The 17,449-nt window shown below is 36.4% G+C and overlaps 3 protein-coding genes across 3 annotated transcripts; 2 read left to right on the top strand and 1 right to left on the bottom strand.

Moving 5' to 3' along the window:
• Positions 1–258: 258 nt before the first annotated feature.
• On the top strand, positions 259–7,282 carry LOC112517862 (MLO-like protein 1). Its single transcript, XM_025125233.1, has 14 exons — positions 259–384; positions 468–525; positions 1,080–1,282; positions 1,537–1,653; positions 1,729–1,789; positions 3,150–3,244; positions 3,655–3,729; positions 3,806–3,894; positions 5,121–5,170; positions 5,838–5,878; positions 6,341–6,550; positions 6,634–6,701; positions 6,878–6,938; positions 7,052–7,282. Exons 1-14 carry the CDS (start codon positions 259–261, stop codon positions 7,280–7,282), a joined length of 1,485 nt encoding a protein of 494 aa, XP_024981001.1.
• A 1,422-nt stretch (positions 7,283–8,704) lies between these two features.
• LOC112518183 lies at positions 8,705–11,101 on the top strand. Its single transcript, XM_025125795.1, has 5 exons — positions 8,705–8,958; positions 9,030–9,105; positions 9,296–9,516; positions 10,599–10,671; positions 10,739–11,101. The coding sequence occupies exons 1-5, from the start codon at positions 8,818–8,820 to the stop codon at positions 10,891–10,893; spliced, it is 666 nt and encodes a 221-aa protein (XP_024981563.1). The 5' UTR covers positions 8,705–8,817; the 3' UTR covers positions 10,894–11,101.
• Positions 11,102–11,814: 713 nt separating this feature from the next.
• LOC112518716 lies at positions 11,815–17,113 on the bottom strand. Its single transcript, XM_025126508.1, has 6 exons — positions 16,801–17,113; positions 16,664–16,698; positions 14,136–14,291; positions 13,570–13,620; positions 12,121–12,185; positions 11,815–12,043 (listed from the first exon to the last, which is right to left on the bottom strand). The coding sequence occupies exons 1-6, from the start codon at positions 16,875–16,877 to the stop codon at positions 11,939–11,941; spliced, it is 489 nt and encodes a 162-aa protein (XP_024982276.1). The 5' UTR covers positions 16,878–17,113; the 3' UTR covers positions 11,815–11,938.
• Positions 17,114–17,449: the final 336 nt, after the last annotated feature.

Raw genomic sequence — 17,449 nt, 5'->3', positions numbered from 1 at the left:
GAGTTTTATCGGCTTGCATGAGAGCTCCTATTTCCTACCATCTCCTGCAATGATCTGTTTATCTTCTCATTTCACTATAATCGTTGTTGTTTCGTTGCAATCAAGTTTCCATTCTGCGTATCGATCGAACGTCTTTTCACCCTAGCAGCCATGATCTCTGGATTTTGGTGAAAAATCAACCGACAATGGGGTACCGATTAGAGAAAACAGTTCCGATCGTGTTTAAATCTGCAATTCCAGTGTAGATCGACCTAAATCATGGCGGGCGACGAAGGAGAAGGAACGTCGTTAGAGTTTACACCGACATGGGTTGTAGCCGCCGTCTGTACCGTCATCGTCGGCGTCTCCCTCGCCGTCGAACGGCTACTACACCACGTCGGCAAGGTTCGTCTATAACTTTAAAATTGGTGCAGTTTCATCTAAAATTTGTGTAAAATTTAGTATCTATAATGAATCCTTGTGTCCAGAAATTGCAAAAGGAAGGCAAAAAGCCGCTCTTTGAAGCTCTGCAAAAGGTCAAGGAAGGTATTCTTCTTTTTGAAAGTCAAACATTGTGTCAAAATATCCATAGAAACCTCCTTTTCCTCCCAAAAGCTTTTTAGAGAGAAATGGTCTTCTGCATATTCGGCATGATATTAGTACTGAGGGCATGTTTGGTATGTCAAATGGATATGGATAAAGACCATCGAACCTTTATATATACATATATGGATAAAGTCTTTTTAGGAAGAAATTCAGGGGTTTCACATATCCATGGGCTTATTTATTAGCAACTTAACGAGCTTAATGGGACTGACAGGCTATACATGACTGTTCGGTAGTGACTTTTAATGATATAGAAAGTGCTTATTCAATAAGCTTCTAGGGGGAGCTTTATGCAGAAAGCGAAGTTCTCTCCATGCCCATCCCTCCTAATTAAAACAACTCACTCATTCCATCTATGAAAAAACCGTCCCAAACAAAAACCTTCCCAATCTATATAGACAACTTTATCCACACAGTACTATGGGAAACCAACCAAATAGCTCGCAATGAACTCTTTTTAGCAGCACTTGGTTAACTTTACTGTTTTGATGCAGAGTTGATGTTGTTGGGGTTCGTTTCACTACTCTTATCTGTTTGCCAAGCTAGAATCATCAAGATTTGTGTGAACGAGAATACTATGGAACACTTTCTTCCTTGCTCGTTAAACGTAAAACAAGACTCGACAGATCCTAAGTCACCTACTCTTCGCAATTTGCTCGAAGACAAAGAAACATCAGTGGGTTATTGTGCTCTCAAGGTAATCAGTCTAGCCAAAGGGCTAGCAACCCATTTGGATTACATGGTAGATCCCGACCTTCTTGGAGGTCAAGGGTTTGAGTCTCACCAAAGATGAAGGGCATGTGTGAGTTTTGCCATATATTATGTTTATCAAAAAAAGCCAGCAACTAGAACTGCTATGCATTTGGTTTTTGATTCGAAACGATTCAAGAAACATCAAATCAAGTTTTAACGTTTTTTTTTTGTTTTTTCTTTACGTTCTTCCTCCAACAGAACAAGGTCCCATTGTTATCATACGAGGCGCTGCATCATCTACACATCTTTATTTTCATACTAGCTATCGTGCACCTAACCTTTTCTGTTCTCACCGTTGTATTTGGAGGCATGAAGGTTAATAAACGGTCTGGTTGTGTTTTTTTATTGCTTGCATACAATGGTTTCTTTACTAAATCGCTTTCACGATAGATCAGCCGATGGAAGCATTGGGAAACGTCTATCAGAGAAAATAATTTTGACCCTTCAAAAGGTAATTTGAAGTAGATTACTACTCTTTAGAGTAGACATCATGTCAAACTTTCGAGTGAGATACAGTGAGTTAGTTTTATTTGGTTTGGTTTATTACTATTATAATTTTACAATCTATAAATATCGGTTTATATCATTTTTCCCCCATTATTCGTTAGTCATTATTCATTTTGTGGGTTCTACCTACAATTAGGAGCCAAGTTTTCAGCTTTATGGGTGTGTTTGGTACTGTGGGAATATGTGAAACCCTATAGATTACTCTCCAAAAGAGCTTTTGAGGAGAGAAGAGAGGTTCCAACATAAGAAATGGTCCCAAACACTGATGTGGGACTCTAACACCCCCCTAATGGAGGCTAGATAGGCACAAAGGAGTGTCGAGAAGCGGCAAGATGGATGAGGGGGCTAGACGAGTATAAATTGGCTTAGAGCATTGAGTCCCTAGAGTGTTAGACCTTGACTATGATACTATGTGAGAATATGTGAAACCCTAAATTTATTCTCCAATAGAGCCCTTGATGAGAGAGGGAGGTTCCAACTTGTATAGTTGTGTGTGTATATATATATATATATATATATATATATAGAGAGAGAGAGAGAGAGAGAGAGAGAGAGAGGAAATGGTCCAAGTCTAGCTAGTGTGAGACTCTAATAGGTACATTGGATGGGAGTTGGGACAAGACAGAACAAAATAAAAACTTGTTGTCTCACGTTAGGTGCAATATTAGACTAAAGACCCGACAAGACTGAGTGGGACAAAAACACCGAAATAGGTGAAACAAAATTAGGAGATGAGATGATATTGGTAAATTACTAAACTACCTATGTCGAATTAAAACCCTAAAACCTTTCATAATCCTTTCACCCGCCTACCTCACTCTTTCTCATCCCGTCCTTTCCTGCCTGGGTACTAAATGCACCCTATAAGAACTCTATCACCTACCATGAGATTATCCTTTTTGACCTCAGTACATTTCATTTAGTTCATTTAACATTTTTATTTCGGGCGTCTTATTAACATTGTCTTAGAGACATGAAAACTTTATCGTGGTTCCTATTTGAACAAAATGGAGGAAAATGATATAAACGAATATTTAGGCCAAAAGTTGATTACCGGCAACCCTGACCGGCCTCACACAGAACCCACCTCAAAGGATATCAATGTGAGGGGACATTTTTTTGGCTCACTCAGCAGTTGAGGCTAGGTGGCTGGGATCGACTGCAGATGTCTTGTATTTGGACAAAGTCGCCTTGCCCACTTTGCCAACAGAGCTACACGCCAGAGGCAAACGATTTATGTCATTGTTTTACTTGTTTTCCTACCAGAAGCTCATTCCTTTTGTGGTGATGTTGATGATTTGCAGATCTTGAACCAGAATTCACCCATGTTAGAGATCATGATTTCATCAAGAACCGCTTCTTGGGTCTTGGCAAACGTTCGGCGATTTTAGGTTGGCTGGTAAGTTATTATTGTCGTTTGGGCATTATCTTTAGGCCATAATGAGTTATTTAGAGCCATTTATGATTTTGATACATTTTGGTCTTCATTAGACACATAATTTTATGTAAGTTTTATCTGTCAAATGTCTAAAATCTACTCGATGCAGACAAAATAAATAAATCCTTTAAACATATGTAACTTGTAAAAGGAGAACCACACATTTTTTTCTGAACATCCAGATTGGATACCATTGCAATTTTAATAAAACAAAAAGAGACTTTCATTTTGAAGTATATAACATTTATATACCGCAAATGCAACAAATAAACTTGAATCCCTGATCTTCTGGGAGGCCAAAGGCCCTTTTACCTGAAATTCGATTATCTTTTGTCTATTTTTCCTAATTTTGTTCTTTAATTCTATTGAAGCATTCTTTCTGCAAGCAATTCTATGGATCAGTCACCAAAACAGATTATGCAGCTCTACGATTGGGATTTATTACGGTAACTATTTCTACATGCCCATTGTTTTTCTGTTATCTTTTTCAAAGTTTCACCAACAGTTATCGTGTTTCCGTAGACACATTGCAGGGGAAACCCGAAGTTTAATTTTCACAAGTATATGGTACGGGCCCTCGAAGACGATTTCAAGAAAGTCGTCGGTATCAGGTAAGTGAAATTTTGGAAATTTAAACCTACACAATAAAAAGATTGAAATAAATGGTTCTTTTTCCTATTGTGATACTTTTGTCATAGTTATTGTTGTTGTCCAACTTTTCTTGGCAAACATTGATGTTAAAAGGTAGGTCAAACTTTATGAAAGTAGAATCTACTTTCATGACATTTAAATACTTATTTTATTTGCTGCGTTTGTAAATATTGACTAGGATCGAGCTTCATTGATTTGACGTGCATGTTTGATATACATAGAGAGAGGGGAAGGATCATGCGAGAAGGCGAGAAGTTTCACGTGTAGTGAGAGAGAGAGAGCATAATCATTTACAAACCTAATAAATTGTACAGACTTGAAACAAGTTTTCATTTGTTGTTTCACATATGAAACAACAGTATGAAAATGCAGTGTCTATATAGTGTTGTTCGTATATGAAACACCAGGATTGTTTTGTGCATGGAAAAAAACATACTGACTGTTTCATGTATGAAACTAAACTGTATAAACATTGCATTTGTTACAAGTTTTGTTTCTTATATGAAACAATACATGAAAACTGGTTGTAAGTTTGTACGTATTATTGAGTTTGTAAAATGAGACATTGTCTCTCTACATATGTATGTATATTAAATGATAACTACGCCAAAAAAATCCATGTCATTGAGTTTTTCTTTTTAAAGGGTTGTTAAATTTGTATTGTTTTTCTAACGAGGTGCTTATGCTATTACAAATTTTACAATTTTTTCAAAAAAAAAAAAAATGTTCAATGACTTGCTGTGTTTTTTGCTTAGTTGACATTTAAAAAATATTGATGTCACGTTAACATATCCGGATCTTAACGAGCATTTCCAAGTCATGATGTAAAAAAAAGTAATTTTATAACCACAAAGGTGGTTCCTGATTGGTTTGAGCTTGGCTCCAAAGGTTAAAAGTATCAGGAGGTTCAGATGCGGTGACTCCGGACTATCTGTAAAACAGGTGGTCGTCCTAGGATTAGTCGGCTCGCATAGCGGGTTGGATATCCAGGTTAATAATAGAAAAAGTAATTTTATGTTTAATATGTCAAATTTTAGGTATCAAAAAGAAAATTTTGAAGGTACGTTAACCAAAATAGTAACAAAAAAATAAATATGTTATTTTCTTGCTATTTGTTCTAAAAGTATCTATTTTAGCATGCAAAGTGTTTTCGACAATTGCTAATTTAAGGTTTTATCGGTTGTAGTTGGTACTTGTGGATATTTGTGATCGTATTCTTGTTGCTGAATATATACGGTATGCAATACTTTCCTTAGTTAATGAGTACACAACAACACCTTTTTACAATAGTCAATCATATGTGATATTATATTCCATCACATATGATACACATGTGATACTAAATTAGAGACGTGAATGACGTGAATGGCGTGATACTAAATTAGAGACGTGAATGACCTGTCGCGACCTAGGTTCCCGTACTCCAATAGGCCCCCTCATGTGTATTCTAACATATGATAAGGGTGTTCTTGATGTGGTACAATAATCTGTCACATGTGATGCTAATTCAGAGACGCAGACGACCTTTGGTGCCACCTAGGTGGCAGGACCCGTCGTCAGCACACCACGAGGTCCCTTCACGTGTATTATCACATGTGTCAGCACACCATGAGGTCCCTTCACGTGGTTTGTATTTCGTTGGGACTCTATATGCATAAGCTAAAAATCTGATACATCCATTTACGCTAATTTTGTCGTTTTAATTTTCTTGATTAACTAAAGAGCTCTGTCATCGGGACATATTGAGTTTGTTTGGTCTGGTTAACTTAATATACCCTCGATTTGATGAGAATAGCTATAGATAAAGTGCATCGGCTATATAAGAGTACTGATTTAACATCGAGTCTTAGATACTTGTCCATACTGATGAGAAATACGATTCTCATTTCTTGGTTTTGCGCAGGTTGGCATACGTATTTCTGGATAGCTTTTATTCCCTTAATCGTAAGTTATCCACCTAAAAATCTACATCATATACTCACAAATCAATCCTCTTAGGGTGCATTTGGTATACGGACGGGACTCGACTTAACAAGTGAGAGTGAGGTATACGGGTGAAAGAATTATAGAAACTCATAGGGTTTTGATTTGACATGAGTAATTTACCAATCTTGCTTCATCTCTCTGATTTTTGTCATGTTCCACCTAGCTATTTTGAAGGACAGAAAAATGCATTTTTGTCCTATTCAGTCCCAGTCTAATGTCACGCCAAACGTGGAATAGGTTTTTGTTCTGTCATGTCATATCATGCCCATTGTACCTATCACACCCTTAAGGAATATATATTCCTGCACACAATACACGGTTGAAAAGTGATACAACTGTATTAAGGTTTACTCGAACACTATTTAACGTGTGAAATAACTCAAAACATTGTGATAAACGTAAATCTCATGATTTTCTTAGTTGCTATTTTTCGTGGGAACGAAACTTGAACACATAATCATTCAATTGGCTCATGAAGTTGCGGAGAAGCACGTAGCCATAGAAGGCGAAGTGGCGGTAAAACCTTCGGACGACCACTTTTGGTTTCGTCGGCCAAGGATCATTCTTCTACTAATACATTTTATCCTCTTCCAAAACGCTTTTGAGATCGCGTTTTTCTTCTGGATATTGGTAAGTTTATCTGAAAACGCTTCCACGCAAAAGTAGTACTTATAAATAGAAAGAAACTGACATCTAACGGTTTTCGTCAATAGGTTCAATTTGGCCTCGACTCGTGCATAATGGGAAAATTGCGTTACATGATTCCGAGACTCGTTATTGGGTAAAGTGTCATTGAGGACCTTCTTGACAGTTAAATTATTGTACCGTTGTTTAGTTCCCGTTTGGTTTTTCTTGTACGCCAAGAAAAGCAAACATGGTCCAACATATAAATATTACGTGCTATGATTAAAATATTAACTTATATCGTAAAAATGTTGTTTTCTTTCTTTGTTTTAGGGTGTTTATTCAAGTTTTGTGTAGTTACAGTACTCTACCGCTTTACGCGCTTGTCACACAGGTAATTTGTTTCGTTTTTTCAAGTTCCTATCCCGCATCGTTGACTTCTAAGGTCAAAAACCGTAATTTTGAGTTCACGCCAAGAAATTGACACAGTAGTCGTGTGATATGTAGATGGGAAGTCATTTCAAGAAGTCGATATTTGAAGAGCGTATACAAACAAGTCTTACTAGTTGGGCTCAGAAAGCCAAAAGAAAGAAGGCTCTAAACGTCACGACCAATGGTTCTAGCCAAGATGGCCCTGACGGTGGTGGTGGTGGTGGTTCAAGCGGTGTTGGGAACGATGGTGTTGAGCTACAAAGCATTCACATTATTAATGATCCACCACAATCTACGAATCGGTGAAGGTTTAACATCATGTTCCCCTCCCTAACCGATGGCTAAGATCTAGAAATCATCAGTAAGATGATGTGCGTCGATGATCGTGTATAAAGAACACACTCTCTCTCATCTCTCCTCATTCCCCCGATTGAATGCACACATGAAATGAACCTTTGTAAAAAAAAACAAAACTAGTCGAATCAAGATAATTTGATTGTAACTTTGAAAATTGTTGTGTTCAACGATTTAACTTTTACATTGTAAAAATGAATCAAGTTTTTTATTAACCATGATATACAACATGCTATGCGAACCGACTAATATCAAGACGATTACATGCTTTGCGGATGGTTCGGAGTCACCACATTCGAACATCCGTGGCCACAAGAGGATTTTTATTTCCCCTTGGATTTGAATATAGGATCTCTAGATATTTTTGACCTTTGGAGTCCAAATTCAAACTAATGAGACGAAATGAATTAGTTTAGATATACATAAAACAAATTGTAGTCTTTAGATGCAACAAGTTCAATCCATTTACTGAAAAATTAGTCTAATTATGTCATAGTTTTGATCTCCATCTAGACTTGTTGAAACAATTCAAAGAAAAATCTTTCAAAAAGCTCCTCAACAAAATTATAAAAATGAGTTATTATCAGTATCTTTAATAGATTTTCTAATTTAAAAAATAAATAAATAAATAAACAAAATTTAAAATTTCTAGAACAAAATTACTTTCTACTTTAAATAAAATTAAATACATTGAATATTTAAATTAAATTTAGAATAAAATAAGAATGTTGAAGTTGAACGTAGAATTTGAGTTTTACTTCTTTATTTTAAATAAAATATATTTTTGAAGATACTGTAATTAAAATTTTGAAAAAAAAATATCGATATTATCGTATCAAATTAATTATTTAAAAGTTCTCGTTTTTTGTATAATTTCTTTGATTATAATTTAATTTAGGTTTAATAATAAATCGTTTTATTTTTTATTTAGTAATATAATTTTTTATAAAAATAATACTTAAGAATTCAATTAGTTCAATAACAAATCGATTTATTTTTGAATTAATAATATTTTTTTATAAAGATAATAATTAAATATTTTATTAAACTCAACGATTATTCTATATTTAAAATATTATAATTTAATTTAATTTTAATAATAAATCGATTTAATTTAAAAATAAAGGTTTAATAAGTTGTACTCATACATAATTTATTTGTAATCTTGAATTTTAAATAATATGTATCAATAAACAATATTTCATACATAAAAAATAATGTTTAAATTTTTTGTCAATTACTTTATAATATAAAATAGATATAGATAGTGAAGCTTCATTTAATTATTATATATAAACAAATAAAAACCATTTTACCCTAAAAAAGCCAGGATTATGAAGATACAGAAACAAACAAAGAGGGGGGAACTGAATCAAAACTCAGTGGTACCAAATCCTCCAAACTCTGTGGATGTCATTAACGAACTTACCCCCACTTCCTTCTCTTCATCCCTCATTCCAACCCTAACAATTTTACAGACAACCATCATGATGAAATTGTATGTATCATCATCATCATCCATAAGAATGCCAACCACCGGAGGATTCATTACATTACCAAATTTGAATTTTTCATCTTCTTCACACTCTTCTCGTGATCCTAAATCGACTTCTTCTTCTCTCCCTCTGGTACGATTCCTATTCTGCAATGGGAGTTAATTAGTTATTGTTGTTCAATTGTTGATCAATTTTTGGTGCAGATTGCAACTAAAAATGTCGGTTCGCATCGGAACGCTGTCTGCTATGCAGTCCAGGAATCGTCCTCTGCTTCTACTGGTATTCATACCAGTTCCTGATATTTAGGGTTTAGTTCGTGAATTTTACTCAATTTATTGTTCGTATCTTACTTTGAACTCAGTTGCTGCTGATTCACTGGTATTCAGAGCAGTTTCTGCATTTAGGGTTTATTTCGTGAATTTTGCACGCTTTTTCTTCTTATCCTCTACTCTACTCCTGTTGAATTTAGTTGCTGCTGAAACGAAAGAGGAAAAAGAGGGAGAACCCTCTGCGCCTGCTGCGAAAGAAGAGGTTGCTGCTCCGGCCAAGCCGAAGCCAAAACCAGCAGCAAAAGCTCCGGCTAAGTCATTGCCGGAGATGATGGAGGAGGATGTGATTCCTTCACTAAGATCAATTCTAGAAACCCAACAAGATATCTCTCAACTCCAGTTGTTTTTCGAGGATAACAAGGTTTGTCAGTCCGTCATCTTATCTAATCAACATACAAATACTTCCATCAAAATGAAGGATATCTAGAGGATGATCATCAAAGTAATTAACTTGAATCACATCCGATACGCCTCTTGGACGTAGCCAGTTAATAGTAGGAAAAACCTCCACTGGCCTCAAGGGACTCGAATTTGACCAAGGAACGAACCCAGGCTATGCCAAGGGGTCCCCAATTCCCTTTGTTGACACGGAGGGTCTCCGTGGACTAGCTTTGAAGTAGGTTATCGGTTCAATTTGTTATCTTTGATTGCTTGATATGAACATATACCACGAAGAAGTGATATAGGCTAGACGAACCGGCTCGTTAAAAACTTGGCAAGCCCGACCTAACTCGTCTAATCATTCTCAAGCCTAGTATGGCTTGGGATTGGAACTGGATAGCTCCACAAGCTAAAAATTTGCCGAATCTACCGAGCTTTATACCCACAAGACTTCTAGTTGCGGTTTTACAAAGGTACAGTTGCAAGTTTAAGGGTTTAAACCAAATTTCATTTGAAGTAGGAAAGTTGTAGAAACTGAGCCAAAGCCAAGTTCAAGATTGGCTATTCTGAACTTGGCAAGCCACAGGTCAAGCCCAAACTGACTAAGGTCTTGTTTGGCAACCATAAACTAGCTTATATTTTGAGCTGATTGAGAAAACCCCATTTGGTAAGCCATAAGCTAGCTTTTTTAAAAAGCTACTTCAGATAGCTTATCAGGTTTCCTTTTTCCTTTTTCCTTTTAGGTCATTTTGCGTCATCTAACTTATCGGTTAGTTTTACCAAACGTGATTAGTTTATCAAACCAACAACTGATATATAAGCTAGTTTGCCAAGCATAGCCTAAGCTCAATACTCAAGCGTGGTTTTTTTCCTTTTTTTCCAATTATGCCCCTTATATTTTATAAATGCTTCTTATATTTTCTCTGCTACTCAGCTAGTTTTTACCAAACATGACTAGTTTTTACCAAACATGACTAGTTTATTAACTGCTAGTTTGCTAAACATAGCCTCCAAGCTGCCTCTACTTTATACTCATATTCTCCATGTGTTTATTATATACAGCTAGAAGGCTCCTTCTGGAAGAAGGGTACCCCTTATTCATTCTGGGCATTCTTCCCAGATGGTAACATCACTGGTGAGTTTTCCGTTCTTTCATCGACAGATTCATGACCACCACTTGATACCTATCTTCATTCCAACAGGTCCGAAAGGGTTCTCGCTATCGTCCTATGGGTCAACCGCAAGCAATGTCGAACCTTTTCTCGTAGATGAGAAAAAAGTCACAGCAAAACTACTCGTATTCTGGGTCGAAAAGCGTCTAGCTGCTCAAGGAATAATTCCCGTTTGGACAGATTGATAAAGTTTGTAACCTGTGAGGCCGTGACCAGCTTGATTCCCAGCAAAAGTAGAACAAGAAACCATCCTAAATCGAGAATCGCACAGCGTCATCCACGTACAAGTTTTTTAGTTCTTGATGCTGTAAGCACAATGTTTATATATATCTCATAGCCTTCATTCACCTTCATTACCACTTCTTTGGTGGTTTCATGTTTTCATTAGCATCCACAATGGGCTCTTTCACCTAAGCTTTTTGCTATTCCCCCCTCCCCCCCAAAAGAAAAGAAGTGGGACCCACGAGCAAAAAATGAGTAGCTTATTCTAAAAAATGGGGTTGGTTATGTGAGGGCTTCTTCACAATGTGAGGTATCCCGCGGTCTAGTGATCCCAAAGCCTGGTCCAGACCAGGCCCCAAAGCCCGGTCAAGCCAAAATTTTAGTGGCATGAAAAAAGCCGATTAACAGCTTAACGGGGCTCACAATTTATTTGGTGAACTATACAGTTTGGTAGTGGCTTAATGATAAAGAAAGTGACTTATTTGGTAAGCTTCTAGAAGGGGCTATATGCAGAAAGCCAAGTTTTTTCAAAACCTACCCCTCCTAATTAAAAAAAGAATACTCCTTCCATCTACGAAAAACCCTCCAAAACAAAAACCTTCTCAATTATACAAATAGATTAATCCACACATAGCTTTATCCATACACGACTTAATGGAAAACCAATCAAATATCCCCAAGCATGGCTTAAAAAATCCCTATTGGCCGCTCTTTCAACCACAAAACAGGGGGAAAGCCGAGGTCTTTTTCTTGCTCACTGACAACGGGTTTGGAAGGCCCGGCCTAGGCCCAAAAAAGTACCATTGGTTTGGAGTTCTTAGATCTTATGGAAATTTTACCAGTATAAACTATATAAAGTATCATAAAATTTATGCACAAATGCATTTAAAACAAGCAAAAGCAGCACAAATAAATCCTTGGCATAAAATTCAGCAGAAATTAAAGTTAAGAACACATACAACAGTGACTGATCAACATGTCCGAAAACGATAGGATTCGAGTTCATAGTTACTTGTCGGAACTGGGATTTGAGTTTCGCAATGCTCGCCTGAGTTCGCTTAAGAAATCAATCTGAGGGCCTGAAGGTCCAACTCCCGATGTCGGAGAAATCATCTGAAAAAGTTTCAAATGAAAATAATGGTTTAGAGAGGGAGAAATAAAGAACAACAACGAACACTTGTAAATTTAACCTGATGAGGAAGTCTGAATTGTCCCCATGCTGATGCCGTATTTCCTGAATACATAACAGGCCGCTCTGTAAAACACAAGAGAGAAAAAGAAAAGGTAAGCTTCGATTTGTACAATATTTCTAGTTCAAGGAACCAATCAATCTACTCTTTGGGATTAGAGATGCACAAGACTCGGGCCTTCCTAGACCATTTTCAGTGAGCAGAAAAAGACTCAGGCTTGTTTAGACTAGGCTCGGCTTTGGGTTGAAAAAGGGCCCAATCGGGTCTTTTTCTGGATTTTCCAGGCTTTTTAAGGTCGGGCTTTGAGGCCTGGCCAGGACCAGGCTTAAGGTTCACTATGCCCAGGCTTTTTCAGGCTAGGCCATTGCCCGGTTTCGGGCTTGGGCTTTTTCGTGCATATCTATTTGGGATAAGAGGACAGGCTGTGTACAGCTTGCCCCAGACCCTACCTCTACTTTCAAGTGGGAAATACCGGATCAGTTTTTATTGTCATTTTTCCTCGCATCAACTAAATGGGCCCATTACCGCATTTCTCTTGTTACATGGTCTGATAGGATCCATAAAATGAAAATGTCAAACAACCAAAACGAACAAGGGCTCGTTTAAGCTAGTTGACTAGCAAATCAAGTTTCATTTGAATATCACAGTTTGCAGCCAAGATGTTTCAAAGCATTCGAATTTGGAGTTTTACAGTAGCATCATGAAATAGAGGGTAGAGATTTACAGAAAAAAGAAACAACAAAATCTCATTAAGAGGTGGTGGAAAATGCAAAAAAAAGTAGTAAAATATAGAAAGCTATAATACTGCATTTCTTTTAAATATTTATATATGGTAAAACAAACACAAGGTTACTCTTGACCTCAAAGAAGGTTGGGATCCACCGTTAACTCATATGTCGTTGGCCATTGACCCTTTGGCAAAAAAGAAAAAATTGCAACAACAAATAATGTTGGACAAAGATACCAAGCATATTCATTGCATCCATTCATCCAAATAGGAATTTTTTTGTCTCTGTTCTCGAGAAGGAAAGAAAAGAAAATAATTTTTATTGTTCTCAAACAGGAGAGAAAGGAAAGGAAATATATCATTTTTACAAAAATACCCTTTAAATTTTATCCTTTATAATGAAAGGTAGGATAGTTTGGTAATTTTAATAATCTTTTTAAGGGGTTTTAGTTTCTTTCCTTTCCTTCCCTTTCCTCCAACATCGGGGAGGAAAGTTTTGAATAGAAACTCAACATTATTTTCATTCTGTTTACTTTGCTTTCTCTCCAAAAAAAGTTTCGAGAACACGAGTTTTTTTTTTACTTCCACCCCTTTCCCTCTCTTTCCTTTCATTTCCTTCGTAATAAAGGTTTGGAGAACACAAAGTAACGTTTAATAGTATTAAATAGGGAAGATTAGAAAGGTGGAAATCATGTATCAGAAATTAAACTCTTCTCACTTACCAGCAAAATCAGTTGAGGGATTTTCATATGCAGTCATAGCAGCTGCCCAACCTGCATTACAGAATACATGTAGTTATATTACTACAGCATCATTAAATAGATCATGAAAACCATTGTCAAAATTCGAAAATATCCTTCAATAAAGACAATATTGACGAATCTTCTGGGACCAGATTGATTCCAGCCATCTGTTTGTAATGATATATACGGAAAGGGAAAGTTCAAATGGGAACCATAAATATTTTGAGAACCTGATAACCAACTATTTCACGTATTATGCATAGTGAATAATCATTAATATTATTCATCTTGAATATCATATATATTCATTATGAATAAATTTCATGATGAATATCTATCACAAGTTCACAACATTCATCATGAATGAAACATGAATGGTTGGTCCCAAAACCAGAACCTGCCCCTACCGGGCAAATACATAATTACAAATTGCAAACCTCCAATAAGGAGATATCGCAATTTTCATGGTACATGTTGGGAGAGGAAGTGTTTCAATGATCACAGGATAGAGGGGGTATAAAATAACAAGTAATCAAAACACATACGATTGTTCAGAAGTTGATAAGCTTCACTGCTACAGCATCCTTGCAAGGCAATTAAACGTGGTGGATCTGCATGATCCAGGATAGGAACGTTTCTTAAGGCAGCAACTTGATTTTTATCTCCATCATTCCCGTAACTACTTGCCCGTTCCAATCTATCTGCAAATGTTAACCAATCAGCTTATGAAGATCTCTTATAGTGTTATTATCAATTAGTCAATTGGAATAGAAACCTGGATACATGCTTTTTGTTTGACCATATTAACCTTCTGAATACATTTTATACTATATCAACTGATTTTGAATCTCTATTGCTGCATTCATGCCGAAATACTTGATGGTAAAAGAAATGCCATTTTCAAATTCAAAATTAATATAATTAGTTGCTTGTAATACTTCTCAAACTTAATTTAACCCTTCAATTATTATTAATCATACTGATAAACATACTTTCTCGGTTTTTTCAACAATTCAGCAAGTCCATTAAAATTAAACTTGGAGAATATGTCTAGTCTAAGAATTTATGGAGATGAAAAACAAACACATCATCAGTGTCACTTATCACTTGTTGAGATGAAGAGTGTATGAAGAGGCTGTTAGGACCAACAAACACCATCATTCACTACATAAATCCTAATGAAGAATATACCATTTGTATTTTTTGTATCATGTACACTACAAATCAGTTTATAGCCACATTTGATGATTAAATGTTTGAAGAAATAAAGATTTGTGCTTCAACAGTGGTCCCTCTCAGCATCGTAGGACTCTCGAACCATTTTCTTGTTTAAGAAGGTCTAACCTAAAATACTGACACAGTACTAATCATGTTTAATCTCATGATGTAGACCTTTTGCTATGGTTCCCTGTTCCTATGATGTACTTAGGGGCTTGTTCGGTTGTTTTTTCATAAAGCGTTGTACAAATTAAGCTGTCTGTATGGATTAGGCTAAATTGTCGTTCGGTTGTGTTAGAATAAACGGTCTGAATGACATAATTGACTATTTTACCCTTCAGATTAAGTGACAAATACCGTGTTCCTCAACAAATACCAATTAAAATACATTTTTTACAGCAAAAATCTACGAATGGAGGAGATCAATGGAGGAAGAGTTGTGAGGACGACAGTGAAATGGAAAAAGTGAGACTGTATCTTTTTCTTCCAAGGGTGTTGAGGGAAAATTGTTGGCTGAATGGATAGAATTCTCCCTCATGGGCTGGCCAGATAAGCCACTTGCTGAACTAATAAGCCATACAAACCATACATATACCATCCAGAACACAGTAGCATTAACATAAGATTGTCTCCATAACTCAAGTTCTAAGATCACACAGACAAATTTCAACAAGGATATCATCCATCTATGAGGGTCATATTGGTACGTGGATAGGACTAGACTGACAGAACAAGACTGGACAGACGAGAGTGAGATAGGCGGGTGAAAGAACTATAGAAGGTTTTACGGTTTTAATTTGAAATGGCTAGTTTAGTAATTTATTTGTCTGTCCCAGATCCATGATTTTTGTTCCACCTATCATGGAGAGACAGAAAAAATGCATATTTGTCCCACTTAGGTTGTGTCCTACCCACTCTAATGTCCCACCAAACATGGGACAACAAGTTTTGTATTGTCCTGTCCCGTGTACAAAACGCACCCTGAAAGACTTTTAGGAGAATAAAATGTGTACTTCTTATCAATATTGCCCAACTTCCATTTTAAGCCTTTACACATGCTCATAACTTAAAAGATGGCTGCACAGAGTACCAATCTAGAAGCTTATTATCCTATACAAAGTTGATCCTATGTCGGCAGGTGCTACATCTGCCAACAACACTGCCACATAAGTGACCAGGCACCTCTGAAATCATATTTTCCTTAAATGGTGATGGACTACCAGAATATCTCTACAAAGATTAAGAATTCGTTGCTAAAGTCCTGACATTGCTTGTGAACTATCTCCACATTTTATACCTTCCTACGGTTTGACATTTGTAATTTTGCTAGCTATTAGGTTTTTCCCGGCTGAATTGATCATCGTGTTTAGTTCGCGATTTGTTTGCAAGTACATTTCTTTTGATTTGTAGAAAACATAAACTTCCACACCATGTCTATTCCGCGGATCCGAGGTTCATTTGTTACCTTTGTAGTTAAAACTCGAAGACATATGTAATTTAGGGGGTTTTCAGCTCAATTGATCATCGTGTTAGTTCTAGGTATGGTTGAAAGCATGCATCTTTTGATTTGTAAACTTTCACACCATGTCCATCCGTGATCTAAGGCTCATTTGTTGCCTTCGAGTTTGGCAACAAATGAGCCTTAGATCACGGATGGACATGGTGTGAAAGTTTAGAAATCAAAAGATGCATGCTTTCAACCATATCTAGAACTAACACGATGATCAATTGAGCTGAAACCCCCCTAAATTACATATGTCAAACCCTAAATATGTATCTGTGCAAGTAAATTTAACTTCTCCCATCATGATTTAACCGTAATAAACAAGTAAAATCTTTGGCGACAGGGATTTACCTCCTCCCGACTTCCTCCTTCCGAGAGACCGAGTCCTTCATATACATAAAACAAAACATAGAACCTCGATTTGTGTCATAAAATCAACCAAATCAATTCACCCCAAAATTCCATGTACACAGAGAGAAGACGCGTACCTTTGATTAGGCGGAGCATAGCGTTTGACGGTGGCAATGTTGGCCGTGGATGATGAATCGGTAGGGTTTTCGAGCATTTTTGTTTTAATTTTTCTCTTTTTGTTGCAAAAATCCCCGAAACACCACCACCGGCACTATATATAGAGTTTGTATATACAAAATCGATCTGAAACGTTGAATTGTGTGTTTACATATAAGGTTAAAGCATGGAGAAGGGTGGAGGGAACTAGGGTTCTTGACAGTGCCGCCGGCCCGTCGATGTAGAACACCCGGATAGAGAGAAAAAGGGGAAAGAAGACCAATTCGATTATTCAACGACTTCTTGACGATCATTTTCTTTCACTGATCCCACGCTCTGAAAGGCGCGTGAGGGCAGGGTGTAATTTTTTTAACATTTCCATAATTCATTTTATGAAATACCGGATGCATCTCAATTTTAATCTTATACTAGAAACGTATTCGTGCAATGCAACGAGATACATCGTGATTTTAATATTTTATTTTATTCTTTATCTTAGTCGATGTTATAATATTGTTTTATTTGATTTTGAGAAAACGATGATGTTTTTATTTTTGAATAAAATATATGTTTGAAAATATCATAAAAATTTGACAAAAATATATCGATATTAGTATCAAATTAACTATT

The sequence above is a fragment of the Cynara cardunculus genome (genome assembly GCF_001531365.2).
Source record: "Cynara cardunculus var. scolymus isolate 2C chromosome LG 9, CcrdV1, whole genome shotgun sequence".
NCBI classification, from domain to species: domain Eukaryota; kingdom Viridiplantae; phylum Streptophyta; class Magnoliopsida; order Asterales; family Asteraceae; genus Cynara; species Cynara cardunculus.
The sequence above is the reverse complement of the archived record's forward strand: the minus strand, read 5'-3'. Positions and strand labels throughout refer to the sequence as shown.